A 27,497-nucleotide genomic window follows, 5' to 3' on the forward strand; every position below is an offset into this window, starting at 1 on the left:
CGAGGTATGCAAACCTACTGGGAGTATCGGGGCCAGGGAGGTATCAAACCTCCCAACCCACGCGGTCTGAGTGATACGCGTCGGTTAGAGTTTCGGTTAGGGTTCGGTTAGGGTTCGGTTAGGGTTCGGTTAGGGTTCGGGTTCGGGTTCGGTTAGGGTTTGGGTTTGGGTTAGGCACTGCTCACACCTCCTCCTCCCCCAAGAAGGGAGGCCGTCTGTATTTATCGCGCGAACGAGGCTTTAGAGTGCCCGCCTGAGTGCTCCTGGCTCGGGGGACTCCCCGAGCGCAGCGAGGGAGGGGAGGGAGCACGAATGGCGGGTCCTCTTCGCGCAGCCCCCATCAAGCGCCACAATGGTAACTTCGATCATCAAAAAGTGCGCGCTGATGCGCCAGCGTCGGTGGTCTTCCGTGTCGCGCGTCCCCCACCCTCCTCGCCCGCTGCACCTGCACAATGCTCTCCGTCAGTTGGACAACGCTGTCTCCTCAATTGCGACCTCCTCAGAGAAGGAAGTGTCCGCGTCTTCGAGCTCCTCAAAGTTTGCTCAAGTACAAACTCAGTCTGTGGCACTGTTCTAGCCATCAAAATCCGATGCGCCCATACTGATGTCCCAGGCGAACAGCCAATCACCTGCGGGATTGGGAGGTCTGATACCTCCCTGGCCCGATATCCCAGAGGTTTGCATACCTCGTTGTAGGCTACTCTTGGAGGAAGCAGCGGTGGGGAGAGAGGACAAGCAGATGGCGGTGTTGCGCAAGCCGATCAACTGCATCCACAAGGATTTGACTTGGACTTGAAAATGGATGGCTGTCCGGCCGTACGACAGGTACTTTGAATACGCGGACTTGCTCGCGGCCCAGGCACTTACCAAGCAGGCCGCCGCATTCGTAGAACTCGTGCTTTCGGAGTCCATCGACGGTACTGGCTCGCGGTACGACTTCACTGTTGCTTAGGTCGACGCGTGTCTCTCCAAGGCTGCGAACGAGTCCCCTATTCCCAATGTATGCCTTGCGACCACTGGCCCTGCCGTCCAAGCCACAGGTCCCTCGCTCCGGTCGTGTGCATCTCCTACGGCGATCGGTATGGTGTCCCGGCGGTCGGTCCGAAGCCACCCAGTCCGCACCTGCGCCCTCGGCCTATAACTTGTACGCCCCGCATGTCGAGGCAGTGCGATCGCAGAACGCATACGCATATGTTACTCCTGGAACCGCCGCGCAGCCTTAGCGGACCTACCAGCCCGCGATTTTGGCGCATACAACGGCGATCATGGTGATGCCACTGCTGGCCAGTCGCCGCCTGCAACCTAGGCATAATGCGATCTATGCTGCGGGGGACGTGCCTATTGCAAAGACATGTTCTGGTGCATACAAAGCGGTCGGGTGGGATGCTCAGATGTACGCGTTGCCTGGAGATGGGGTGTTCAGGTCTTTGGCTGGGGCAGGCGACACGGAGACAACAGGACCCCATCGCAGAGGCTGCGAGGCGGACGAAGCTAGTGTAGATTTAAGCATGTACAGTAAAAGAGTCAATGCAATATCTCACTTCGTTTCAGTCGGGGTAGTGAGAAAATTGGAGGCGGACGTGAATGACGTCGGATCTAGAGCGCCTTTGCACCTCGCTCGCTAACTTCTCTCGCTTTCCTCTGCAGGGTAGCCCTGCACTTGCTTGTTCCGCCACACACTCTCTGCCAAGCAACCGTCGATCGCTGTGGAAAGTAACGGCTCTTTGCCATCCTCGATCGCACGACCGCCTTCCGTCGTTCATCACCAGCTGCAGATGGGAGTATGCTACACCCCTGCTCCCCCGGCCCCGAGGCCGACTACGTCCTCTTCGACCGCGCCAGTAACGTCAAACCTACATCATCCCGAGGCTGAGAACTAGCTGCTGCGGGTTTCGTACTCATGTAGATCATTTTCTTTACCCCTCGCCGAAGAAGGGAGCTCGGTAGGCCAGCTAGCGGCAGGCTACCTCTGCCACGCATGGTCCTACATCCCCAATTCTTCAAGACGCGTTTCCATCCTCACATACTTATCGTGCTCCGTGCTGCTTCTCGAGCTGCCTCACTGTAGCGTCGTGGCGAGGTTTGATCTCATTGGAACCGAGCGGTTCAGCGACCTTGACCTTGGTGAGTGCCCATGTGTCCACGCCTTCCCCGCACTTTGTGAGCTCGATTTGTCTATCTGCCTCTCTTCCTTGTCATCCCCACCGTGCCTGGATGCAATGTCCGTCCGTCATCAGTCACTGCTCACATTATCTTTACAGATCTCGATATCGACTTTCGCAGGGAAGTCCAGGACATGTCGTACCTCGAGAACCTGCTCACCCGGCAGTCTTACGTCATACACAACGCTCGACATGGCGATCTGCTCGTGTTTTGAGTGCTGCACCCTTGTGGAATCGGAGTCCGTTGCCGTCGAGGTGTGTACCCGTCGTCACCCCCCACCATGCTATGCGTCTCAATGTCTCTTATTCCCCTGGATCCGACCGACCCGTCCCCTATGCGTGACGCTGTAGGACAATGCGTCAACGCTCTGCGCCATGCGCGTCATTGAGATCTTCGTCCCTCCTCATGTCAAGGCCAGCTCCCCGACACGATCGACGCTTTGTCCACACCCGCGTCGGAGCACCTGAACACGTACCTGTCCATGATGGCTGCCACAGGGTCTGTACGCGGGCTGTGCGCGGACGTGCAGGAGCGGTAAGCTGACGCCAAGAAGGCCGGGACATGGAGGAAAGGAAGCAGCGGAGGAGGGCGAGTAGCCTACAACGGCGGTTATAACCCGAAGGGAAATCTGGCCTTGACGAGTTTTAGAACAGTCGTGCACGGTGGGAATAGGGCGGGAAAGGAACCCGAGCGGTACGACGCTGGCGATGGAAGAGCCACCCCGGATGTGTGCACAGACAACTCCGGACAGGCACGGTTGGCATCACGTGGAAGGGGAAAGGGAGGTTTTAAACCAGCATGGCCCGATTTCCCTTCGGGTTATAACCACCGTTGTAGTCTCTACGGAGGGCGAGGAACAGTGCGCATGCGCATGAGGCATGGCAAGGAAGCTACGGGTGCAATACGGGAATCGACTTCGAGGGGTCGAACGACGGTGTAGGTGAATTTTATGTGGGCGCTGTTAGTGTCGTGCGCAATCCTGAGTCGAATCGCAGTACGCTCTTCACATGGTGCATCGAAGACGTCGCAGGACCGGCAGATGACGGACTCAGCTCGGGTTGGCTGCGATAGATCTATCTCAACTTCCCTTCTGTGTGCACGAGCCACTTCCCCGGTTGCGTCTAAGTCTCACGCGTTCGAGTTACATCGGCATTTCGGGTCGCCAGTAGACTCCGAGTCAGGGATCGGGTGGTTTGGTTTCGTCGCTGTGCCTCGCCTTCTCGCGGCCTAAATGCGAGGGGAGTTTCCATACGCCTTGAGGCTGCGCCTGCTGAACTTCCGCAGACTCTCGTTCCTAGAAAACGGCGAAATGTTGCCCACCAAAAATTTTGTATTACAGGCATTGCCTTGGCATTTCCGACCGTCACTCTCGACCTCGCGCTCATCATCCTGTACCAGTCGTTTTCGGCGTGCTTGTGCTCATAACTTCCCCAATCGACATGATCTGTGTCATCGTGCTATGAGGAGCATGTAGATGGTTGGATAATTGCGGGGACGAATATCGGCGTGGTCCGGATAACAGAACTGCAACTCGCCTTCCCGTCGCACTGGGAGACATCCAGTCGAGACGTTAGCGTCAGGCCTTATCGCGAGGCAGCGTGAACATGTTGGATACCTAGCACGGGTCGGATGTCCTGAACGGGAGCGGGAGAGTGAGATAGACACCGAACAGTTTGTAGGTGACGGACACTGCTGTGACTATCGGAGCCGACGTTTATGGCAGTTATCTTGACTCTTCGGACTAGAAGATAATTGCACGAGACGGAGCAGAGCCGTCTTGTTGTTCATCGCGCCTGGCGGCTTCGTCCACATACAAAGCGAATATATAGTAGGAGAACGAGCACTCCCGTCTGCGAGCAATGTGATGGTCCAAGATAATTTCAGAAGCCACACATGGATGCACAATCGAAGACAAGTCTGCCAAACGTCCGCGCCTACGACGTATCTTCGACCTCGTTCTCTTCATTGCCATCTTCATGGAGCGAGAGCTGGGCGCCCAAGGACCCAATGAAGCGGCTCGTGTTCCTCGACGTCTGCGGTTGGAATTCCAGTTCCCCGAGTGAGACGGACCGAGAAGAACCTGCCAGTTTGCGCTGGGTCCTCTGCAGGTCAATCAGGAATCTCGACGTGATGATGGCGGTCAAGCTAGACACAGTATCACAGTGAGAAATTGGCAGGGAAGCAACGCGGACGTACGGTTCCTCGAGAATAGCGATGACACTTGTCAATGAAGCTGTACCGCTCTCAGCGACCTGGAAAATGTCAACAAGATACCGTCATACTAAAGTGCGGCTCACCCTAGTCAGAGTAAATGCCATATGGAGAACACTCAGAGTGAGCAATGCTCTTGTAACTCCTGGTAAGATCATTGGCTGCCCTTGACACGAGTGGGTATACTCACAAGAAATAGATTGTCCCTGTGATACGAGAGTGATTCAATGATAAATGCGTCACGCTCAAATGGAGGCCTGCATTTACGCACCATCCAGGAGAAGAATGTTTGCGAAGGTTTCCTTACCAAGGCTACGGAGAGACAGCCTGACAGTCTCATATGTTCGGTACCAGGTAACGCAGAGAACCACTAGATCAGAAGCAATCAAAGAAGATCGCGCCGCCACCATCACTGTGATGTCTCGCCTCAGAACGTGCCTCTGCGGAACATAATCTTGTGAAATATCCGCTTACGTCTGCGATCTGCAACGTTAGATATCACATTAAAGCAGTGTCGCAGTGAACTTACTTCAGAGTTGTGCTCGCCGATATTGAATGCAAGGGTATTATGCCCAGTTGCGGATCGTCGACAACTGAAAATCTGTACAAGTTGGACTTTGGGAATACAATTTGATGCTGGTTGGGCATGGCCAATTCAGATTACGCACCCACATATTCGTGGCGATGGGCACCGAAGAAAGTGCGAAAACAGTCGCTGAAACAGGCCATCGATAAGGGTTGGGACATAAAGCATACGACCTGAGTGCTGAAAATGCTGCATGACAAAGAGGCTGTCAGAGCTGCCAATTCGCGTGGAGCATAGAGCGGTCACGTACCAGCCCATGGGAGATACTGCAAGGCCCTCAATACAGCATAAGCAACATAATCCGAAAATACACTGCGCATGCGTCAGAACCGTCGCACAATTCAGGACCTGTCGAGAACACTGTATACCTCTGACACATTGTCAAGCATTCATCCACACATGCTAGAGGTAGAAAGACATACCTCCACAGACAAAAGGGGTGGGACCACATTCACTATTTGTGCAGCGAGAGTGACGTATCGGTTTAGGAGAAAGAGAATTGTCGCTCCGGACAGGCGGCCCCCCATCCAGAAGAGTGTGACCTCGTAGCTGAATGTGAGGATGTAGTCGTAAACCAATAGTGCTGCGAATGAGGACACATTCCGCTTGTGAGTACATGCACGGCCTTGATTGCCTTCATGAGGAACGAACCAATGGCGGCCGCTATCCAATACTCTGTGAAGCTAGACGGAAGTGTAGTAGTTACATGAGGTGCAGGGGCTACAGCACTTACAAGACCTCGAATATGGCCTCAGCCTCTGAGTTGTCTGCCATATTGAAGCTGTGAAGTGGCAGCGCAGAGGTATCGTGAAGGGCTGGGAAGAAAGTATCGCTTGGGTGGTTCACGCTCCAACGCCTATTTACCCACATACTCAACCACACACGGATCTCTAGCTATCTACCGATGAGGTTCATCTTCAGAAGAAACTATCAGCGACCTGTCGCAACCGTCCGATACTAGCACAGAGAGTACATGCTGCCTCGTGCTTGATATATCCCTCGTTCTGTATGGTGAAAAGACAGCTGTATAAGGGTGTGATTGAGTAACGGGATCCACACAGCCGGGAACTGAGGCGATGAACACCATGCTCACGTCGCCAACACTGCCCCAGCGATTGAATCTGACAGAGTATCAGGAGAAGAGCTTCCATTGACTGATATCTAATACGAGTCAAAGAGAAAGTGGAAACGCGTAGTACATTGTATCAGCGATGTGCAGATGGAAGTGAAGGGCAGCTGAACACGAACATCGCATACCGGAGATGAGTAGAGCAGGACAGGCCGACGCCCTGTTATGATCATGGCTTGATCACTTTCGATAGGATCCTGGAGCTGCTCACTTCAACAAATAGCGGAAGAAACATCATGCCAAATTCTGTCCAACGAGCCGCGTCTGCGGCTGCATCGCAGTTGCGAATGTTGTCTGATCGGCGACCATACAGGCATCTCCATGCGATGACATTGAAGGCGAGCTCGGCATATACGTAGCATGGTATCGCCGACTCCGATTGGACCTGGGCCTGCGGGCAAATCTTTCATACAGTACTTGGGATCCGAGTCGGCCACGCGATGATTTGTTAGTAGGAGGACGAATGGTGGGGGGAGCCCCGTCGATTTCATGGCATCGACTCGGCGCTCCTGCTGAATTGGATTCGTCACGTCTCACGTGGCATGTGACACATTGCGCGTCTGATTGGCAGCTGCGACTCGGACGTTCTCTTCTTCCTTCCTCCTCTCGGCCGACCCTTGGCTTGGGATCTGCGCGACACAGACTTGTGCGGAGAAGGATGCAATGAACAACCTTGGCCTTGTTCTCGACGGCGAACTGCTTTTCCCCACGGGATACCTCGACACACCTAGCCCCAGGACCCCCCTACGACAAGACTGTGAGCCTCTTTGACCTCCTCAGCGAGATAGATCTCAGCGCCAACTACTCAATGCTCAAGCAGGTCATGCGGAAATTCACTACTGGCGGTTTATGGGTATGTGCATGCGCAAATTGCTTGTATTCGGGCAGCCCTCGCTGACCAAGGAGCCCGGTAACTAGCGGCCATCCACCGTCGCGGCGCGCGACCGCACATTAGGCGTACTTCATAGTATGTCCCCGTTCCTATGCTATCCGTCCCCGTCACGATACACCTCGAGCTGCCTCCCCCTGGAACTACACGTGGCGCATTTGGTGAGTCGTTCCACGCCTTCCTTGTGTTCTGTGTATCGCATGCCTGACCGTCTCTTCTTCTCTTCTCCACCCTGCACGATTAATGGATTATCCTCGCGTCGTCAGCCACATCGCTCAGACCATTACTATGGACTTCTCTTTCGACGTCTACACCGGAGTCAAGGCCCTGTCATCCCTCAAGAACCTGTTCCTCTGGTATCGTACACAACGCCGAGCATGGCCATGTGCTCGCTTGTTGGGGACTTGATCCTCTTCGGCTTTGAGTCAAGGTGCGTCCCCATTGTCTCTCCCCCATCTCGCATATCTCCATGTCACCCTCCGTTCGCGTCAGACCATCGCCTGCCCCTCGTTCTATGCCATACATAGACCAAGTGTCCATGCTCCACCTCGCGCGCGTCATTCACTGACTACCATAGGCTGCATCTTAGTCCCATCCTCGAGTCAACGCGTCCAACAAGCCCTTGTCGTGGTGTCCAAACACCCAGACGCTCGTGATGTTGGCTGCAGGGCCGATACGGAGGCTGCGAGCAGAGCACGGGATGTGTAGAAGCGGTTGACGGACGCGCGGGAGGACTCAGAAACCGCGGTGTTGAGGACATGGCGCAGGAGGAGGTGAGAAGAGCAACACTCAGGTCCATTATCACGGACGAACCTTGCGCTCACCCAACAGATGTACTTCCATGGGAGTCCTTGTATCGGTCACCATACACTGCGCATGCGCCTGCGTCGCAGACTTTCGTCGAGAGGGTGAAGTTGTTCCGCACGCCGATCAACTACATCAACGGGGACTCAGGCTCGAGAACGGACGTGGACGACCCGGCGGTTTGCACGTACAGGCTGTCCAGGTTGGACGACAAGTACCCCGAGTACGTGGAATTGCTCGCGGCCCAGACCGTCATCAAGCAGGCCGTCGCGTTCCACAGGCTCGTGCCTTTCGAGTACATCGGTGCTACTGGTTCGCCCTACAACTTCGCTCTGGGTCCGGTTTGCCTCCTGGAGGCTGCGAACGAGGGTCTGACTCGCAATACAGCCCTTGCCATCGCCGGTCCTGCCGTCCCAGCCACGGCCGCCCTCACTCCGGTCCTGCGGATCCCTCATAGCGATGGGTATAGTGCTCAGTACGGTGTCCCAGCGCTCTGCCCAAATTCGCTCAACGTGAACCTGCGCCCTCGACTACGACTTGTACGTCCCGCATGTCCAGGCAGTGCCATGACGGAACACGGGCCCATATGCCCCTCACCGGCCCGCTGCGTAGCCTGAGCCGACTTATCAGCCCGCGGTTTCGACGCATATAACAACGATCACGGTGGTGCCGCTGCTGGCCGGGCGCTGCGTATGACCTAGCGTCGCTTCTGAAGGCGGCATGCGCTTCAGGTCGCTGGAGATGTCGAAGGTGCCTTTCGATCGGTTGGTGCGGAGAGCGCAGTTGTGTGGTACGCTGGTACGCATCGCCTCGGATACAACGGACACCGTCTTAGAGGCAGCGAGGCGGCCAAAGCCAGTGAAAATTCAAGCACGTACAGTAAAAGAGACAATGAGATATGTCATTGCTTTGCAGTCGAGATAATCCTTTGATACGGAAGTTGCGCAGAGGCACGAGGCGGAACTAGAGCGCCTATGAGACTCGCGAGTTGCGGGCCATCGGCCGAAATGTACCACTCTCGCTGCCCTCCTACTACATCTCCTTTTATTCACAACGCGTTTCCATCGTCTCGCAAACCTGTGTGCCACTCTGTCCCCCACTGTAGCATCCCAGCGAGGAATAATCAGCGGTACGACGACTTTGATCACGCGTCCATCCTGGATGTGCGCGACACTTATCTGTCGTTCTCCCTCGTCACCTCCACAGCGCACAAATGCAATGTCCGCCCGCCATCGGTCATGCTGCTCACACTGTTCTCAGACTTCCATCTCGAAGTCTTAAAGGAGTCTAGCACATGTCGTACCTCGAAATCCTGCTCACCAGGTACTCTTCCGTGGTAAGCAGGGCTCGACATGGCGATCTGCTTGCGCTCTGAATTTTCTACCCTCGTGAAATCTGAGTGCCTTGGCGGCAATGTAGGTACCCGTCGTCTCCCCCACCATGAAATACGTCTCAATAACCTCTATTGCTCCGGATCTGTCCAACCCGTCACCTATCTGTGAAACTGTAGGAGAAAGAGTCGACACTCTACCTCATGCGCTCCGTTGGCAACCTCGTCCCTCTTCATGTCAGCCAGTCCCCTTGACAGGATCGACACTTAGTCTAAGCACGTATCAGAGCACATACACGTTCACGATTGCTGCCGCAAGGCCTATACGCGGGCTGCGTGCGAAATGCAGGAGCGGTGAGCAGAGACCAAGGAGGAAATGAACGTGCATATAAGGAAGCAGTGGAGGCAGGTGGGTAAGAGTGCGCATGAGCACCAGGCAAGGAAAGGAATGGGTACAATACCGAGAATCAACTTCGAAGGGTCGAACGATGGCGTAGGTGACCGGTGACCTGTTGTACCTGCTAGTATGCGAGCGCTCTTGGCGTGGTGCGCAAATCTTAATTGAACCGCAGTACCCGTCTTCAAATGGTGCCTCGGCCCGGAAACGCTACAGAGCCGGTACACGATGCACCAAGCTACGTCTGACTGCGACGCATCATATCGGCATCTCGTATCCCAATAGACTCGGGGACCCGGTGGGTTTGCGCTTTTCTATGTTCACAGCGGATATTAAATGGTAGAACGAACTATTTCATCTACAGGCGGCCTTGAATCATAAATGGATGTACGATTTGAAGCCAACTCTACCGAAATACCCGTGTCTACGATGTATACTCGACGTCGTTCTCTTCACGATCATCCTCGTGAAACGAGAGCTGGCCTCCCAAGGACCCAATGAAGCGGCTCGTGTTCCTTGACATCTGCTGTTGGAACGCAACTTCTCCGAGTGATACTGATCCGGAAGAGGAGTCCTCCAGCCTGCGCTGCGCCTTTTGCAAGTTGATGAGGAACCTCGACGTCAGGATGGAGGTCAGACTGGATACAGCATGTCAATGAGAGTTTGGAAGTAGGGTGCAACGTAGACATACGGTTCCTCAAGTAAAGCAATGACACTTGTTGGACCAGACGTATCACGCTCAGCGACCTGAGAATTGTCAGCAAAAAACCATCACACCAACGCATGACTCACCCCAATAAGAGTGAACGTCATTTGTAAGACGCTCAAGATCAGCAGTGTTCTGTTCCTTTCGTATGAGGACACTATCTGAAGAGCCGGGAATGGCTGCATCTACTTACACGAAGTAAATGGTCCCTGTGTGGATGTGAGGTAGCGCTTCAGTACAAATTCATCGGGCTTTGCTAACAAGATTAACTTCGCACCATCCAGGAGAATAATACTTGCGAAGGTTTCCCTTTCGCGTTCGCGCTCACGGAGGGATAGTCTGGCCGTTTCATATGTTCGATACCAAGTGACACATAGGACCACTAAATCGGATGCGATGAGACAAGATCGCGTCACGACCTCCACTGTCATCACCTATCTCAGAACGTGCGTTTGCCAAACAGAATCCGGTGATCCATGCACCTACATCTGCCATCTACTGCGTCAGAGAGCACGTCAGAAAGCCGTGCGAGAACTTGCTTACTTCAAGTTCGTGCTCGCCGATATCGGAGTACTGAATGTGATACCCAGGACGGGATCGCTCACAATTGACAGCCCGTGAAGGTTGGCCTTTGAGGGGAGATTTGATGCTACCCAAGCATGCAAAATTCGGTGTACGCACCCACATATTTATGACGATGGGCACCGACGCAAGCGCAAAAACACTTGCTGATACGAGCCATCGATACGAATCTGGGGACAGAGCATACGATCTGAGCGCTGAGAATGCTGTATGGCGAAGTCGATTTTCAGAGCCGAGAACTCCGGAAATAGCATAGGGAAGTCTCATACCAGCCCATGGGAGATATTGTAAAGCTCCCAACACGCTAGCAGCAACATATCCCGAGAATGCACTGTGTATGCGTCAGAAGACGTTTTCAGAGAAGTATGAAGATCACTCAGTACCTCTGCTATAGTATCAGACATTGATCCATGCACGCAGAACGTAGGATGACATACCTCCACAGACGAAGGAATAGGGACCAGATTCATACTTTGCGCCGCGAGAGTGATGTATCGATTCAGGATAAACAAGACTGTTGCTCCCGACCGGTGGCCTCCTGTCCAAAAGAGGGTTACCTCGTTACCAAACGTGAGGGTATAATCGTAGGCCAATAGTGCTGCATGACATGACACCATCTGGCCGTGAGCACTGGCACGACACTCATTTTTTCATGAGGGACCAACCAGTGGAGGCAAATGTCCAGCAATTTGTGAAGCTAGATACGAGCGAATGGGTTAGACTCTCGGGTACAGGAGCATTAGCACTGAGCTGTACTCACAAGGTACTATATGCGACCTGGACCTCTGAGTTGTCCGCCATACTGAAGTTCTGAAGCGGTAGCTCTCCGGGCACGAAGGAGACGTATTGGTCTTGAACTAATGGTACTTTGCCATAGTGGTTTACCACCGTGAGACATATATATGACGAGCTATCTATATATCTGCTGAGTTATGCGTCAAGGACCTATTCCTAGACATATTCTGTGTGACGAACTATCAGCGATCTGTCAGGACGGTGAGATATCGGCACAGAATATTCACGCTGTCCTATGTTTGCTATCTCTATGCTCTTCTGTCCAATACGGCGGCCTCTGTATGAATTGGCGAAGGGATGAATATGTTTGCACATCCAGTCATTGTGATGACTAACATCTATGTGACATCAGCGAAGCATCCTCCGCATCTTAACAGCCTCTCAAGCTCTCGATTTCTCTCAAGAATAGCTTCCATTATCTCATACCGAAGACGGGGCCGGGAAAAGTACGCGTAAGTCATACACTGCCTTGGTCCCTACCCGGCCCCTAGCGACGGGCAGCAGATGGACTCAGAGGATCGCAGCCGAGCACGCACATCTCGTACTACCAGTAGGATTGCGGGACTTTTCTTGACCTATGGTGGACAGAGATCGTGTTGAGTAGTTCCCAATCAGCCGTAGCCATAGAGGACTACCAGTGACCGGTCACGGCAGGCGGTGAAGGACCTCGGTGTGGAGTACACCTGCGGCATATCAAAATGCATGTCTATCTCTAGGCCAACTGCTACTGGCTCGAGAACAGCCTCCACGAGCGCGCAGATGACCCTCCCCGCCGAGCCCGCTGCCAGATTGAGCTCGGCACACCTCGACAAGCTGTAGCTATCGGTTGAGAAAGAATGCGTTACGGGTATGTGCCTATGTGGATCGCTCATGCAGCTCTCGCTGAACAAGGAGCCCGGAAGGCTAGCTCGCAGCTAATCATCTCTGTGACATACAAGACGTCATCGACATTTCCAAGTAGTACAGCGACAGCGTCCCCCCAGCGTTCCGCGTTCTCTATGCCTATCCACATCTTCATCTCCACCGTAGTGTCCGTACGCCGTTGGTCACAAGTGCTAACGTCGTCTCCGCAGAATTCAGCCTCGACTTCCACATTGATGTATAGGTTCCCCGAGAATGTACTTACTCACCAGTCTCTGCGACATGCGACGCCGATCACGGCGATGTGCTCGTTAAGTGAGAATGTCGGCCTCGTACCTCAAGGCTCTTGCCATCGAGGTGCGTCTTCGCATCTTGTATTGCATCATACTTCAACACGTCTTCTACTTTCACGCTTGACCCAAGCCAGGGAAACGGACCGACTCTCTAGCCCCACTCATAGACCAGGCCAACGACTGCATCCTTGTCCCCCACGCGGCAACCTCAACCCATTCTTCAAACCCGCTTCTGAGCTTCCGAACATCCACACGGGGCCTGAACTGGAGCTGAGCAGGACGTGCAAGAGCGGGGAATGCACGATAGGGACATTGGGACGTGCGCGTGAGGAAACAGTAGCCTAGGAAGGAAGAGAGGTGATCCAGGAGAAGGCGAATAGGACGAGTGAGACGTCCAGCACCGGCTTTCACAGTCTCACAGGCAATGGTAGGAGGAGTGTTGAGGCTCGAAAATCGAAGTGATCGTGGGCGAGGATGCACATTTGCTGAGCTATGGGCCGTTGTTGTTGGAGATACTGATCGATTAATGTTGTACCTGAAGGAGGAGGGGGGCATCCGGACGTGCTGCTCCCGGAAGTGTCTTTGGCATGTTGTGGGTTACTCACCCTCGGTAGTATAGACCCCTTATCCCTCGGGCTGCGCGGCATGAGCCCACACTCCTGCGCCGATAGCTTGGACGGCAGCTCCGGTGAGCGCGGGTGCACCTGCGCCATACGGCGCAGTTTTTTGATAACTAGTGCTTTGAGCGAGTCATACAGGATGGATGAAGAATGAAGTCGGCATGAGGGTCGATGATAGATGGACGTTGCCCGTGGGCAACCCGACGCGTCGGCGGTCGTGGCGAGGATAGTGGCGACACGTGATACATTTCTCTGTGCGCTTCTGCTCAAAGCAGACGAGCAGCCATTCACGCACAGACAACTGCTTCTCTTCCTGCTGCTTCTTGGTTGACCCTTGGACACAATGGAGCCTCTCCAAGCGACTATCCCTGGCTCTTGCTTGGACGAGAAACTGCGATATACTGCTGCGAAAGACACCGGTTTTTCACAGCCCGTCTCAAGGAACCTGACAAGGGCAACTACGTCGTCTCCGACCTTGCTTGCCAGCTAGCACTTGCCGCGAACCAACCAGGTGTGAACGACATCATATGCATGCTACTGAAGAGCGGCTTTTCCCAGGCATGTACTCGCAAAGACCCTCATGCAGTCACTTGACCAAGGATCTCGATGGGCCAACTGGCAGCGGCCGTCCACTTCTGCGACGCACACTACGCCCCAACACATCGAGTCGCGCTCTCGCTGCGCGCCATGCCGCATTTCAAGCACTCTCCTGTTGACCTAACGTAACAGGTAGGCAATCTTGGTGAGTCCGCACTTCTGCGCCTTCTCCGCGCTTTGCGTCCCATCTTCCGTCTCATCTCCATGTTCAGGTGTGTGATGTTCGTGCCTCAGCGGTCCACGATGCTCATGCTACCTCTACAGATTGTGAGTTTGACGCTTATACCAAAGCTCGCGCCCTGTCGTACATCGAGAGCCCGCTCACACAGTAGTTTTCGCGGTACGTGTCGTTGGACTTGACTATATGCTCACCTGGGATCAGCCTCGCGAGCTTCAGAACCGTCGCCGTCGACTCAGGTACCCTTCCGTTCGTGCCGTCTCACTCTCACATCTCCCTGCTTACAAACGTCTTTCCGACTAGTACTGGCCTAGGTTTCCTGCCATGATGGGATAACTGAGTCCATGCTTTACCCTGCCTTCGTCATCGACAAAGCCAATGGCTGCGTCTACGTCCTATCCCTGATGCAAGTCCGGGTCGGTGCTTTCAAATACATACGCGCTCACGACGGCAACTGCGGGGCTGACCAGAGGCCTGCGCATGACCTTCCGGACGTGCGGGGGCAGTGGATCGGCGCCAGGGAGGGGTGGGCGCAGGGGAGAGCAAGTGATTCAGGCAGGAGGGTGGCTATACACGAGAAGTGCGTGAGGCAGAAGAGGATGGGTGGGATATGGGAACAGACCTTAAAGGACAACGATAGTGCGAGGCTCATTCGGCGTTGGTACACTCCAATACGTCAGCGCTATGTCCTGCATTAGTTCAAGGCAGTACGTGATTCAAACGACAGGAAACGTCTCCGGGGTGCGATGGAGGTGCTGAACTGGCACACGACAGACTGTCCATCTGGCTCTACGTGAACTAATTTCGAGCGTGCATCTGACTCTTACGCCACATATCGGCACTATATGCCCTCTCCAACGCAGGGAGAAGGGACTGAGATTGGCCACCCGTCCTCGCATCTTCGCAATCTGGCCGTGGGGGGTCTGCACACGCTTGAAGCTGTTTAAACTGTCCACGTTGCCACACTACTTGGGCCTGCCTTCTGCAGACTCCTGTTCCCGGAGACCGTCGAGGGAGTTTTGCTGAATTGGATTTTGCAGTGCTTCGCCACACATGCCTTCCACTGACCGTTGACAGCTTCGCGTTCACTATACCGGACAGGGCGTCGTGACCAGTGGCCTTGCCGTACTCGTGCTTGGGAGTTCTCAACTCGAGATACTCGGTGTCATCCTTCTGTGAGAAGCACCTGGATGGTTAGGATGTATGAGAGTGCGGATATTGGCCTGGAGGGTGAATCAGAACTCAAACCTCACCATCCCGTTGCGCTGGGTGACGGCTAGTCGAGAGGTCAGAGGCGATGCCTTGTCGCGAGGCTGCAGGGACAACTTTGATCCGCAGTGCGATGTGGATGGCTAGGACGAGAGCAATAGAGTGAGATGGACACCGAGCTGTTGGTGGGCAACGGACAATGCTACGACTTTGCGAGCTGGCGTTTATGGTAGTGATATTGACTCGTCGGACTAGAAGGCAGTTACACGAGACGGAGCAGAATCGTCCTGCTGTTCATCGCGCCTGACAGCCTAATGTACGTACAAAGCGAATATAGGGTACAAAGAGCATGCCCGTCTACTAGCAATCTGATCGTCCAAGAAAATCACCAAGAAGCCACACATGGATGCACCATTGGAGACAAGTCTGCCAAACGCCCGCGCCTACGACGTATCTTCGACCTCGTTCTCTTCACCGTCATCTTCGTGGAACGAAAGCTGGGCTCCCAAGGGCCCAATGAAGCGGTTCATGTTCCTTGATGTCTGCGGTTGGGATACAACTTCCCCGAGTGAGATTGACCTAGAAGAGCCCGCGAGCTTGCGCTGGGTCCTCTGCAGGTCGATAAGGAACCTCGATGTAAGGATGGCGGTCAAGCTAGACACAGCATCGCTGTTAGGATTTGGTCATAAACCACAGCCTAGACGCACGGTTCCGCCAGAAAAGCGATGACACTGATGATTCCAGCTTCATCGCTCACAGCGACCTGAGAGTTGTCAGCAAACTACCATCATACTGAATTGCGGCGCACCCCAGCCAAAGTAAACGCCATCTGGAGGACGCTCAGGATGAGCAGTGCCCTGTCATGTCATGATGAGATCGAGGGCTGACCTGGACACTAGTGCGTGTACTCACATGAAGTATATTGTCCCTATAACAAGAGAGCGCTTCAATGATACATGCGTAGGGCTCAAATGAAGGCTTGCACTACGCACCATCCAGGAGGAGAATGCCTGCAAAGGTTTGTTTGCTACGGCTATAGAGAGACAGCTTGACTGTCTCATATGTTCGGTACCAGGTAACACAGAGAACCAATAGATCGGAAGCAATCAAAGAAGATCGCGTCGCCACCTCCACTATCAAATTTCGCTTCAGAACGTGCCTCTGCTTATCATAATGCTGTGATGAACACAAGTACTACATCTTCCACCTGCAGCGTCAGACATCACATCAGAGAAATATCACTGTTAACTTACTTCAGGAGTGTGCTCGCCGATATTGGTTGAGTGGTTATGATGCCCAGTGTCGGATCGTTGACAAGTGACAGTTTGTACAGGTTTCCCTTAGGTGGAATTAATACTGCTCGGTTGTGGCAGACACAGGGTACGCACCCACATATTCACGACGATGGGAACCGAAGAGAGGGCAAAAATGATTGTTGAAACAGGCCATCGATAATGGTCGGGACACATAGCATATGACCTGAGCGCTGAAAATGCTGCATGACGAAAAGGCTGTCAGAGCTGCGAATTCGCGTGGAGCGCAGGGCATTCACGTACCAGCCCATGGGAAATATTGTAAGACCCTCAATACATTGTAAGCAACATATTGCGAAAATGCACTGTGCATGCGTCAGAACCGTCGCACAATTCAGAGCCTGTCGAGAATACTGTATACCTCTGAGACAGTGTCAAGCTTTGATCCACACATGCTAGAGGTAGAAAGACATACCTCCACAGATGAAGGGATTGGGACCGCATCCAACATTTGTGTCGCAAGAGTGATATATCGGTTGAGGAGAAACAGAATTGTTGCTCCGGAAAGGCGGCCTCCCATCCAGAAGAGTGTTACCTCACTGTTGAATGTGAGGATGTAGTCGTAAAACAATAGTGCTGCCAATGAGGACGCAATCCCTCCGTCAGTGCGTGCTCGGCGTTGATCGCTTGTATGAGGAACAAACCTGGGGTGGCGTATCCCCAGCAAGTTGCGAAGCTAGACGAAAGTGTAGTTGTTACATCGCGTGCAGGGGGTACAACACTTACAAGGCCTCGGACACGGCCTGTACCTCTGAGTTGTCTGCCATGCTGAGGGTTTATAGCGGTAGCAGTCCTGGTGCAGACGTGGTGTGAAAGCCTGGGAGAGAAGTTGGGCTGCTTCGCTGATACACGCAGCGACGCCTATTTATCCACATACCCAGTCACACCAAGACGCTCCTCGTCGTTATGTACCGATGAGATCCATCATTGGATGAAGTACCGGCGACCTCTCATGACGGTTAGGTACCAGCCAAGACGATGCACGCTGTCCTGCACTTGATATATCTGTCGTCCCATATACAGCAAAGGCAGCTGTTTGAGGGTGCGATCGAGTGACGGGATCCACGTATCCAGCAACTCGGGCGACTAGATCAATGGCGGCGTCGCCCTTAGTTCCGCAGTAATTGTAGCTTCCGAAACGTTGAATAGGGTATATTGCTAGAGCCCAAGCTACGAAATAGAGGCTCGAAGTGGTGTGAGATCGCCCGAGATCGCACTCCAATTCTTCTCGAGTGAGTGCGCAAGAGGTCTCTTGCACCCGCCGCACAGCCCGAATGTTGGTTTTCATTGGCTCGTACCTAGATCATTGCCATTCCAGGAAGGTGGCTAGCTCTCGGCATACCCCCCACCTTCGCTCGAGATGCAAGCGATTGTATCTCGAGCGACGTGAAAATAGCCTCAGCAATTTTGCCCTGGGCTCTCACAAATATACCCTCATCTCAGCTTCAGTACTATGATGTTCAAGACAATACCAAGATATAGCATACGTATGTCATACATTGTCTTAGCGGTGTACCGATGGGAGAGAATGGCCGCTAGGCGCTCAGCACGGAGTTTTCATAGTCACGTTAGTGAGCAGATGTGGGATAGACAACTGCCCTGCTGTGACTCGTAGCTTGATGAGCTTCAAGTTGGACAGATTGGAGTCATGTGGCTGCTTACCTCAATCTGTTGCGGACAAACACTACGTCGGATCTTGTTCAGCAGGCCGCATCTGCCAGAGCTGCTGCATCACAAGTCAGGATTTGGCCGGAGGCGTGCGGGTGGAGACCGCAGAGTTTCCAGACAGTATGGTCATGTCATAGCATATCTGCGCTCTCTGTTTGAGCGCAAACCTTACCGCCGCACTTGCACGAAGGCTGGGCTCGCAGGGATGGGACAATGTGGGCAGTCGCTCCGAAAGATAGCGAGGACGACTCGGCGCTGCTGAACCTAATTCGTCATATCTCACGTGGGCATGTGACATGTTGCGCGTCTGAGTGGCACTGCGTGTTCTTCCTTCCTCCTCGGCCGACCCGGGCTTGGGAACTGCGGCGAAGGGGGCATTACGTAATGATGAGTCTGGGCACGGCGGGATGCCGTCCCCCACGGGATACCTCGACACACCTTACTTAGGACTGTCAGGATGCTCACCGTATGTGCTCATTCCTATGCTCTCCGTACCCACCACGCTGCGCCCCAAGCTGTCCCCCTGCTACCACAACATGGCGCTTTTGGTGTGCCGTCTACTCCTTCCCTGTGCTCTGCGTATTACATGCCTGATAGTCTCTTCTCCTCTTCTCTACCCTGCACCAATGTATTGTCCTCGTTCCGTCGGCCACCGCTCACCCTAGTATTCCTACGGACTCCTTCCCTTCCGCCTTCTACACCGAGATTCATGCCCTGTCATACCTCAATAACCGAGCACGCTTATTGGGAAGCGATCCTCGTGGGCTTCAATCCCCTCAGCGGCGAGGTGCGTCCCCATCGTCTGTCCCCCCCTCTCACATACACCCCTTCATCTGCGTCTGACTGACTCCCGACCCAGGCTCTATGTCGAACACAGACCGAGCGTCCGCGCTGCACCTCTCGCGCGTTGTCTAGTATGCCCCCGCACTGCACCTCCGTTCCACCTTCTAGTCGACGCCTTCGTCAGGCCCCCGTCGGGGCGCCCAACTGCGCACACGCTCGTACGGACGGGTAGGAGCGATAAGCAGACACTAAGGAGGAACCAGATGCGTAGGACGGGAAGCAATAGAAGCTGGCGGGGAAGAGGGTGTATCGGCCTGCGGCAAGGAAAGGGATGGCTGCAATACCAGAAGGGACGTCGGGGTCGAACAATGTAGCGGTGAGTGATATGTCATAATTGCGGTATGTCGAACCTGTTAGCATAGTCAAAAATATTGAGTTGAACAGCAATACACATGTTTGCATGCTGGTCGGAGACGTTGCAGAACCGATGCCCAACGAGCCAAGCTGTATCTGACCGTGACGCATCATATCGGCATCTCATATCTCAATTGACTCAAGAATCGAGTAGCTTGTTTTGGTCGCTCGGCCTCCCATTCTCGCTACCTGATCATGGGGAAGTCTCCGTACGCTTTGCAACTACCGATGTCGCATACGCTCCCACCCTTCTTGACCGAGCTACCGTAGACTCCTGCTCCTGGAGACCGTCCGAGGAGTCGTTTCTCAAGAGGCGCCCTCATCTCGCAGGCATTGCTTCGCCATATAAGCCTGTCACCGACCGTCCTCGACCTCGTGCTCGCGACCCCGGACAGGGCGTTGTAGCCAGTTCATTTACCGTGTCGTGCTTGTGAGTTGACAAGTAGACATGCTATATCATCGTTCTGTCCTGAACGCTTCGACGGTCGGGAGAGGGTCACAGAATCTAGTTTGGTTGGTATATGATATCTGCACCCTCGTTGTCCCGTGGCACTAGGTGACAAGCAGTCGAGCCGTTAGCGTCAGACAGAAATGTCGTCATGGGCCTGGTGGCTGCAAGCTTCAGGTGTCAGGGACCACCTCGAAAAGCAGTATGTTTCAGATGGAAAGAAAGAGCGAGAGAGCGATGCAGACGGACGACCTGCTGGCTGTCGTCTCTGAGGTGTTGGACGGCTCCGTGACCGTTCAGGCCGTGAGGCCTGTTCGATGATTGTCTTGGCCCGGCGGGGGAGAAGATTGCTACATGACACTGAAAAGGACAATGTTGTTGTTTGTCATCCCTCGCCTATGTTGAAAGTGGATACTGGATCGTAGAACGAACACTGGGATCTACAGGTGGCCTGGATGCATGGATGAAGACAACTCTACCGAACTCGCGGTGTCTACAACTTATCTTCGCTCTCTTCACTGTCATCCTCGTAGAACGAGAGCTGGGCCTCCAAGGACCCAATAAAGCGGCTGGTGTTCCTTGACATCTGAGGTTGGAACGCAACTTCTCCGAGTGACACTGATTCGGAAGAGTCATCCAGCTTGCGCTCAGCCTTCTGCAAATTGATGAGGAACCTCGATGTGAGGATGGAGGTCAGTCTAGATTCAGCATGTCGGTGAGAATTTGGCAGTGGGGTGCAACGCAAACATACGGTTCCTCGAGCAAAGCGACGACACTTGTTACGAAGAATGGACGAGCGGCGACCTGGAACAGGTCAGCAAAAGACCATGATACGAAGGCGCAGCTCACCCCAGTCAGAGTGAATGACAGGTGGAGAATGTTCAAGATGAGCAATGTCCTGTAATTTCAAAATGAACAAACTGGATGGTGGAATGCTAGGCATGGCTGCATCTACTCACATGAAGTACACGGTCCCTGTGGTCATGTGAGGCAGTGCCTCAGTGCTGATTCATCCGGCTTGAACGGTGAGTTCGAGTACGTACCATCTAGAAGAATGATGCTTGCGAAGGTCTTCCTTCCGGGTCCGCCCTCACGGAGAGATAGCTTGGCGGTTGCATATGTGCGGTACCAGGTGACATACAGAACGACTAAATCAGATGCGATCAAAGAAGATCGCGTCACCACCTCCACTGTCGTGCTCAATTTCAGAATGTGCATTTGATAAACAGGGTCCTGTGAGCCGTGCACGTACGTCTGCCATCCGCGGCGTCAGAAAGCACATCACGGAGCCGTATGAGCAATTGCTTACTTCACGGTTGCGCTTGCCGATATCGGAGTACTGACGATGACACCTAGGACCGGGTCGCTGACAACTGACAGCTTGTGTAGGTTGCCCTATCCGGGGAGTTTATTGCTACCCAAGCGTGCAAAATCCGGTGTACGCACCCACATATTTGTGACGATGGGTACCGACGCAAGAGCAAAAACGCTTGCGGATACAAGCCACCGACACGGATATGGGGACAGCGCATATGATCTGAGCGCTGAGAATGCTGCATGACGAAGTTGCTGTTCAGAGTTGTCAACTCCAGACAGAGCATAGGGCAGTCCCGTACCAGCCCATGGGAGGTACTGCAAGGCGCCCAACACGCTCGCAGCAACAAAATCGGAAAATGCACTATGTATGCGTCAAAAAATATTATGGAAAAGTATGAAAATCACTCAGTACCTCTGCTACAGTGTCAAGCATTGATTTTCGAACGCAAACTGTATAATGACATACCTTTACAGACGAAGGAAGAGGGGCCAGATTTATACATTGCGCCGCGAGAGTGATATATCGGTTCAACACAAACAAGACTGCCGCCCCGGACATGTGGCCGCTCGTCCAGAAGAGTGCAACCTCGTTGCCGAACGTGAGCGTATAATCGTAAGCCAGCAGTGCTGCATAAGACGGCGCAATCGGCTCGTGAGCACGTGCACGGTCTCCAATTCATTCATGAGCGACGAACCAGAGGAGGCAAATGTCCAGCAATTCGCGAAGCTGAATATGAGCAAATGGGTTAGATCGAGTGTGGGGGTATTAGCACTAAGCTATACTCACAAGGTCCTATATGCGATCTGGACCTCTGAGTTGCCCGCCATACTGAAGTTCGGCAGCAGCAGCACTGCAGGCGCAGAGGAAGGGTAAAGGCCTTGAAGCAATGAATTATTGCCTGTGCATTTCGCCACCACGAGACCTATATGTATACATGCTCACTTACACATCAAGGGCCTGTTCGGAGTTGGCAGTCAGAGGCACATTCTATATGACGAAGTATCAGCGATCTGCCAGGGCGGTGGGATATCGACACGAGGGACTGGGTTTGGCCTATTTTCGCTATCTCTACGCTCAATCCGTCTATAGAGAAGTGGATGAAGATATCCGGGTGACGTTGGCGCTGCATTCCCAGCATCTTATCAGCCACTTAAGCTCTTGATTTCTCCAATCGTGATCTCGTATTGAAGAAGCATCCCAGGAAGGCTATTCGTACCTCGAACACTGCTTTGGTCCTGCCCTAGCAATGGACACCTGATCAATGGACCCAGAGGCTCGGTAGTAAACATGCACATCTCGTAATGAGGGAATCGCGGGATTTACCTCAGCCCGGTGGGCGGAGATCGTGTTGAATACTGTCTGAGTGTCCGGACCATAGCAGGGGAAATCTTGTGTACAGTCTGAGCACTGGTACATTCAGGGTAAAAGAATCCATGTATGCTCAGGCTGAGTATAGAAGGCGGCATATATGCGGTCTCATACCGCCGACTCGGATTGCGAGGTGTTACAAGTGAAACACAGAGTTCCCTAACCCTAAGTCTCGTTGAAGTCGTGGCAGATCAGCATGTCATACATTAGTCTGAAGCAGGTACTGCTTTACTCACCGAAGGCTAGGTAGGGCAATCAAGCAGTCACAAAGCTCGGTGCACCTCTGATTTACCGTCACGTGGCAGGCGACACGTCGGCGTCTGAGCGGCGACTCGGAATTGATGGAAACGGCTACACTTTCTATTTCTATCTCCTTGATTATGCTCGCGCATCCTCGCTCATACCCCTGAGCTGCATCTTGGTCTTGCTGCTTAGTCGACGCCGCAGTCAAGCCCTCCTTAGGCGCTCGAATACACTCACCCTCTTGATGTTTGTCGCAGGACCTATGCGAGGCTGCTCACTGATATGCAGGATACAGTGCGAATTGACACCATGGAAAAGAGATCATGCAGGAGTAGGAGACGAGGAAGAAGGAAATACATGGAATACGGTGGTAAGCTTCCAAGGGAACAGTGGTGGGGGCAGTCGATTATGGTGTTGTCGGTATGTTGACCCTATATGCTTAGTAGTTGACCAATGCATGCCGATCGTGGTTCGGACTACAGCAGGCGTTTGTGCACGGTGCATCGGCGATGCTGGACCTGGCATAGGACGGACTCGATCCGGAGAAGCTGCTAGTGAGATACGTCAGTATACTGCGGTCTGCCCTTGCATGTCAACACGAGCTATCTCTTGGGCTTCATCTGATACTTACGTGTCAGCTCGCCGTCTTACATTCATACTCGACTCAGGGGCAGAAGAGAGGCTTGGGATTGGTCCGCTTGTCCTCACGTCGTCGGATTTTGAACGCGGGGTAGTCTAGGTACGCCACGAGGCTGCCGATTCCGTCCACCCTCCCACCTTAGGCCGAGCTTCTCCCATTTACGAAGGCCGTCCGGGGATTGAGGCTCGAGACTTTCCTGTTGTCGGAGGGGTCACTCCACCGCGTCCCTCATCACGACCGTTCGTGGCCTTGCAATGACCATTCTGTACCGAACCGTTGTCACCAATCGTCGTGACTCTGCCATAATTGTGCTCGACATCTCTAGGCTGGCTGTGTTAGCGTTCTGGGTGCGAGACTTGCAGTCTTAATAAGGCAGTGAGATATCCTAGCTTGGTCTCTATGCTAGTGCCGTATCGTGTTAGCTAGTCGAGCCCTCGCCGTCATAAGAGCGAAGCCTTGATGGGGAACTCCAATGCAATTATGAATACGGTACATGCGGATTGCCGAAAGACCGCGGGGCAGTCAGGATGGACGAGCTGTTGACTCTCATCCCCAGTATCCCGCGAGTACGTCGGCTGGTTGACCTACATGTCGATTTCCTTGCATAGCGAAATTGGATTCTGTGGAATGACATGTTACAGTCCTGTTCGCTACCCATAATCTATGTACAAAGCATATAGGCATATGGTAGAAAGGGCGCGGGAGATCGGGCGGTTCAAGACAACACATCTACACGCGGATGCACCACTGAAGACAGGTCTATCGAAAGCGCTTGCCTACATTGCATCTTCGACCTCGTCCTCTCCGTCTTGGAAACCGTCACGAAACGACAGCTGGACTCCCAAAGACCCAATGATGCGGCTGGTATTCCTCGACGTCTGCGGTTCGAAAGCAAGTTCCCCGAACGAGACCGACCTGGACGAGCCCGCGAGCTTGCACTGGGCATTTTGCAAATCAATGAGGAATCTCGATGTCAGGATAGCGGTCAAGCTAGACACGGTGTCTTGTTGAGAATCTGGCAGTGGGATGCGATGTGTACTTACGGTTCCTCGATAAAACTGATAACGCTTGTGAACAAAGTCGTTCCGCCCTCAGCGACCTGGGAATTGTCAGCAAGATACCGTCATGCTAAAGTGTAGCTCACCCCGGTCAGCGTAAACGTCATTTGCAGGACGCTCAAGACCAGCAGCACCCTGTGGATTCCAGAAAGTGAGAACGTCGGTTGATCTAGGCATGGTTTCATGCACTCACATGAAGTAAATCGTCCCTGTGAAAAGTGAGCGCGTAAGATCATACTCATCAGGCTCAGGTAATAACCTGTAAGACACACCATCTAGGAGAAGGATCCCTGCGAAAGATTCCTTGCGAAGGCTACGGAGAGATAGCTTGGCAGTCTGATATGTTCGGTACCAGGTAACAAAGAGGACGACCAAATCAGAGGCGATCAAAGAGGATCGCGTTGCCACCTCCACTGTGATGTCTCGCCTCAGTATGCGTCTCTGCTAATCATAATCCTGTGAAACGTTCGCCTACATCTTTCATCTGCAACGTTAGACATCGTACTAGAGCATTGGCACCGCAAACTTACTTAAGGACTGTGCTCTCCGCTATTGGATTAGTGGGTAGGATTCCCAGTTCCGGATCATTGACAAATGACAATCTGTACAGGTTGCCCTTTTAATGGAATGGAAATCTCAGCTTTGCGAAGACATATATAATCCAGAATACGCACCCACATATCCGTGACAATGGGCACCGCAGAGAGTGCGAAAACAGTCGCTGAAACAGGCCATCGATAGGGGCATGGACATAAGGCATACGACCTGAGCGCTGAGAACGCTGTGCAACAAATCGGCTGTCAGAGACCCTGTCGACTCTATCCAGAGCGCGGAGCAGTCACGTACCAGCCCATGGGAAATACTGAAAGGCCCTGAACACATTCAGAGCAACAAACATAGAAAAAGCACTGTGTATGCGTCAGAATGCGTAGTCCGGAGTCTATGGATATCGCTGTATACCTCTGCAACAATGTCAAGCATTGATCCGCCCACGCTACACGTAGAAAGACATACCTCCACAGATGAAGGGAACGGGAACAAACCAATAATTTGTGCTGTGAGAGTGATGTATCGGGTTAGGAGAAACAGGATTATCGGTCCGGACAGGCGGCCTCCCATCCAGAAAAGTGTGACCTCGCTGCTAAACGTGAGGACGTAGTCGTAGGACAATAGTGCTGCGGATGAGGACGCATTCCGCTCATGAGTACGAGGGCGGCGGTCATTGCCTTCATGAGGAACAAACCAATGCAGGCGTATGCCCAACAATCACCGAAGCTGGACGAAATTATAGTGGGTACATGACGTGCAGGGGCTACGGCACTTACAATACATCGTACAAGGCCTGAACCTCTGAATTGTCTGCCATGCTGAAGTGTTGCAGTGGTAGTACTCCAGGCCCGGAGCAGAGGTATCGTGTGATGCTGGTAGAGAAAGTGTGTCGCTTGGGTGAAACATGCCATGATGAATCTTTATGTACACGCCCTGAGACGCCGTTCGTACCTAGGGCCAGAGACCTGCCCACGAAGTGCTTCTTCGAACGATGTATCAGCGACCTCTGGTGGCGGCCAAATGCTAGTTCAAAAATGGACGCTGTTCCACATTAGTATGTCTGTCGTTCCATCTGCAAAGGCAACTGTATGAAGGTACGAACAAGTGGCAGGATCCGCAGATCAGGCCCCTGAGTCGACCGAATCCATTGCAGCGTCGCCAATTCTTCTCTACAGCGACCTGAGCTTGCGATGCCTGAGTTGATCAGCTTCCGTGGTGTCATGTCGAGTATGATTGAGACAGATAGATGCGTACCTCGTTGATTGCCATGACATTGCGCCGAAAGAAGAGTATGGAGGCTGTGTGCGAGCAACTTACTTATCTTTGTTCTACATATTGAGTTGAGCAGGACGGGAAACTGCCCTGACGGGAATGTTTCATCAGCTTTTGAAAGATTTCAGATCCCGTGGCTGGTCACGTCAGCCCGTGGCGGGAAAGCATCACGTCGGATTATGTCCGGGAGCTGTGACTGCTGCTGTATCGCGGCCGCGGTTCACTGGGAGCGAAATCTATATGCGTTCACGTTGGGTACAAGATTAGGATATACGCGTGACCTTACTGCGGTGATGTAGAGCAGGCGGAGTCGTTAGAATCATGGCATAGCAGCGGTTCGATTCTCCGCGCAAGGCAGTAGACTACTCATAGTATACAGTATATGTAAGCCTTGTAGGCCTGGACTCGGTGCAATGGGGCTCCAGACGCGTGAGAACGCCTGCCGTCCACCCGATTCGTCACATGTCACACTTCCCGTGCCAGTGCGCCGTGACAAATTGCACGCGGCGGGCGTTCAAACGTCCGCCCGACTGTTCAAACGCAGGAGATTTGTGCACTTGAGACAGCGCCCTCCAGACCTACCTGATGACGCCTTTGGTGGAGATTGGCAGCGCCCGCTAGCCGATGTTCAGGACATGTGATAGAGACGCTCGCCGCTATATCGAGATTTGTCCGATTCCGATTATCTTGGCTGCATTATCATCTAAGCGACACGATTGCGATTGAATTTATGAGCCCGACATGGTCCTTCAGTGGTACAACGTCAAATCGTCCTTTCTGAGGTGCTTTCAGGCTGTAAGTTGGGGCAGGATAGATGGCAGGCCTATTAGGGTTACTGACATTCCGTTACGTTACTAAGTATAGCCGCATGCTGCGGGTGGGAACGTCAAACTTTATCGCCGCTTTGTGCTGCTTGTCTTGAGCTGCTGGGCGTTAGGATGGGTGTCAGATGTAGAGCTATGAGGCAGCCCAGAATATGTCCGGATGGGAGGAGGAATGTGGTAAGGCTGATATTTCTCCTTTGCTAGTCGCCTGTCACTAATTCTTCACATCTGACTTGCAGAGTGAGCTTT

The 27,497-nt window shown here is 53.3% G+C and overlaps 10 protein-coding genes across 10 annotated transcripts; 3 read left to right on the forward strand and 7 right to left on the reverse strand.

Moving 5' to 3' along the window:
• Positions 1 to 1,928: 1,928 nt before the first annotated feature.
• DICSQDRAFT_139606 (uncharacterized protein) lies at positions 1,929 to 2,959 on the reverse strand. Its single transcript, XM_007369014.1, has 3 exons — positions 2,514 to 2,959; positions 2,262 to 2,417; positions 1,929 to 2,124 (listed from the first exon to the last, which is right to left on the reverse strand). The coding sequence occupies exons 2-3, from the start codon at positions 2,354 to 2,356 to the stop codon at positions 2,028 to 2,030; spliced, it is 192 nt and encodes a 63-aa protein (XP_007369076.1). The 5' UTR covers positions 2,357 to 2,417; positions 2,514 to 2,959; the 3' UTR covers positions 1,929 to 2,027.
• Positions 2,960 to 4,097: 1,138 nt separating this feature from the next.
• Positions 4,098 to 5,734, reverse strand: DICSQDRAFT_173211 (uncharacterized protein; the record flags this gene model as incomplete). Its single annotated transcript, XM_007369015.1, has 5 exons — positions 4,098 to 4,308; positions 4,360 to 4,415; positions 5,383 to 5,543; positions 5,612 to 5,643; positions 5,694 to 5,734. The coding sequence occupies 5 exons, from the start codon at positions 5,732 to 5,734 to the stop codon at positions 4,098 to 4,100; spliced, it is 501 nt and encodes a 166-aa protein (XP_007369077.1).
• A 2,002-nt stretch (positions 5,735 to 7,736) lies between these two features.
• DICSQDRAFT_173212 (uncharacterized protein) lies at positions 7,737 to 9,063 on the forward strand (the record flags this gene model as incomplete). Its single annotated transcript, XM_007369016.1, has 2 exons — positions 7,737 to 8,321; positions 9,043 to 9,063. 2 exons carry the CDS (start codon positions 7,737 to 7,739, stop codon positions 9,061 to 9,063), a joined length of 606 nt encoding a protein of 201 aa, XP_007369078.1.
• Positions 9,064 to 9,933: 870 nt separating this feature from the next.
• Positions 9,934 to 10,322, reverse strand: DICSQDRAFT_173213 (uncharacterized protein; the record flags this gene model as incomplete). Its single annotated transcript, XM_007369017.1, has 3 exons — positions 9,934 to 10,147; positions 10,201 to 10,256; positions 10,302 to 10,322. 3 exons carry the CDS (start codon positions 10,320 to 10,322, stop codon positions 9,934 to 9,936), a joined length of 291 nt encoding a protein of 96 aa, XP_007369079.1.
• Positions 10,323 to 12,508: 2,186 nt separating this feature from the next.
• Positions 12,509 to 13,357, reverse strand: DICSQDRAFT_139611 (uncharacterized protein). Its single transcript, XM_007369018.1, has 2 exons — positions 12,723 to 13,357; positions 12,509 to 12,657 (listed from the first exon to the last, which is right to left on the reverse strand). The coding sequence occupies exon 1, from the start codon at positions 13,299 to 13,301 to the stop codon at positions 12,861 to 12,863; it is 441 nt and encodes a 146-aa protein (XP_007369080.1). The 5' UTR covers positions 13,302 to 13,357; the 3' UTR covers positions 12,509 to 12,657; positions 12,723 to 12,860.
• Positions 13,358 to 13,708: 351 nt separating this feature from the next.
• On the forward strand, positions 13,709 to 14,863 carry DICSQDRAFT_139614 (uncharacterized protein). The gene is made up of 3 exons (XM_007369019.1): positions 13,709 to 14,108; positions 14,228 to 14,380; positions 14,445 to 14,863. The coding sequence occupies exon 3, from the start codon at positions 14,486 to 14,488 to the stop codon at positions 14,837 to 14,839; it is 354 nt and encodes a 117-aa protein (XP_007369081.1). The 5' UTR covers positions 13,709 to 14,108; positions 14,228 to 14,380; positions 14,445 to 14,485; the 3' UTR covers positions 14,840 to 14,863.
• Positions 14,864 to 15,793: 930 nt separating this feature from the next.
• Positions 15,794 to 17,430, reverse strand: DICSQDRAFT_173214 (uncharacterized protein; the record flags this gene model as incomplete). Its single annotated transcript, XM_007369020.1, has 6 exons — positions 15,794 to 16,004; positions 16,058 to 16,113; positions 16,159 to 16,207; positions 16,263 to 16,278; positions 16,343 to 16,377; positions 17,390 to 17,430. The coding sequence occupies 6 exons, from the start codon at positions 17,428 to 17,430 to the stop codon at positions 15,794 to 15,796; spliced, it is 408 nt and encodes a 135-aa protein (XP_007369082.1).
• Positions 17,431 to 18,860: 1,430 nt separating this feature from the next.
• On the forward strand, positions 18,861 to 19,574 carry DICSQDRAFT_156938 (uncharacterized protein). The gene is made up of 2 exons (XM_007369021.1): positions 18,861 to 19,118; positions 19,191 to 19,574. Exons 1-2 carry the CDS (start codon positions 18,918 to 18,920, stop codon positions 19,344 to 19,346), a joined length of 357 nt encoding a protein of 118 aa, XP_007369083.1. The 5' UTR covers positions 18,861 to 18,917; the 3' UTR covers positions 19,347 to 19,574.
• Positions 19,575 to 20,469: 895 nt separating this feature from the next.
• Positions 20,470 to 22,121, reverse strand: DICSQDRAFT_173215 (uncharacterized protein; the record flags this gene model as incomplete). Its single annotated transcript, XM_007369022.1, has 8 exons — positions 20,470 to 20,674; positions 20,728 to 20,780; positions 20,826 to 20,874; positions 20,936 to 20,951; positions 21,020 to 21,230; positions 21,760 to 21,920; positions 21,989 to 22,020; positions 22,081 to 22,121. 8 exons carry the CDS (start codon positions 22,119 to 22,121, stop codon positions 20,470 to 20,472), a joined length of 768 nt encoding a protein of 255 aa, XP_007369084.1.
• A 2,200-nt stretch (positions 22,122 to 24,321) lies between these two features.
• Positions 24,322 to 25,103, reverse strand: DICSQDRAFT_173216 (uncharacterized protein; the record flags this gene model as incomplete). The annotated part of the gene is made up of 6 exons (XM_007369023.1): positions 24,322 to 24,535; positions 24,589 to 24,644; positions 24,690 to 24,738; positions 24,797 to 24,812; positions 24,876 to 25,016; positions 25,079 to 25,103. 6 exons carry the CDS (start codon positions 25,101 to 25,103, stop codon positions 24,322 to 24,324), a joined length of 501 nt encoding a protein of 166 aa, XP_007369085.1.
• Between the last annotated feature and the right edge of the window lie 2,394 nt (positions 25,104 to 27,497).

This window comes from Dichomitus squalens (assembly GCF_000275845.1).
Source record: "Dichomitus squalens LYAD-421 SS1 unplaced genomic scaffold DICSQscaffold_43, whole genome shotgun sequence".
NCBI lineage: Eukaryota > Fungi > Basidiomycota > Agaricomycetes > Polyporales > Polyporaceae > Dichomitus > Dichomitus squalens.

Bases quoted from the DNA above. Each gene is read 5' to 3' on its own strand.
- DICSQDRAFT_139614 (XM_007369019.1), top strand. From the start codon at position 14,486: ATGCTTTACCCTGCCTTCGTCATCGACAAAGCCAATGGCTGCGTCTAC.
- DICSQDRAFT_139606 (XM_007369014.1), bottom strand. From the start codon at position 2,356: ATGTCGAGCGTTGTGTATGACGTAAGACTGCCGGGTGAGCAGGTTCTC. The intron at 2,125-2,261 runs CTGTAAAGATAA...ATGGGCACTCAC, and splicing joins GCGAAAGTCGATATCGAGAT to CAAGGTCAAGGTCGCTGAAC.
- DICSQDRAFT_139611 (XM_007369018.1), bottom strand. From the start codon at position 13,301: ATGCCCCCCTCCTCCTTCAGGTACAACATTAATCGATCAGTATCTCCA.
- DICSQDRAFT_156938 (XM_007369021.1), top strand. From the start codon at position 18,918: ATGCCTGATAGTCTCTTCTCCTCTTCTCTACCCTGCACCAATGTATTG. The intron at 19,119-19,190 runs GTGCGTCCCCAT...CTCCCGACCCAG, and splicing joins TCAATCCCCTCAGCGGCGAG to GCTCTATGTCGAACACAGAC.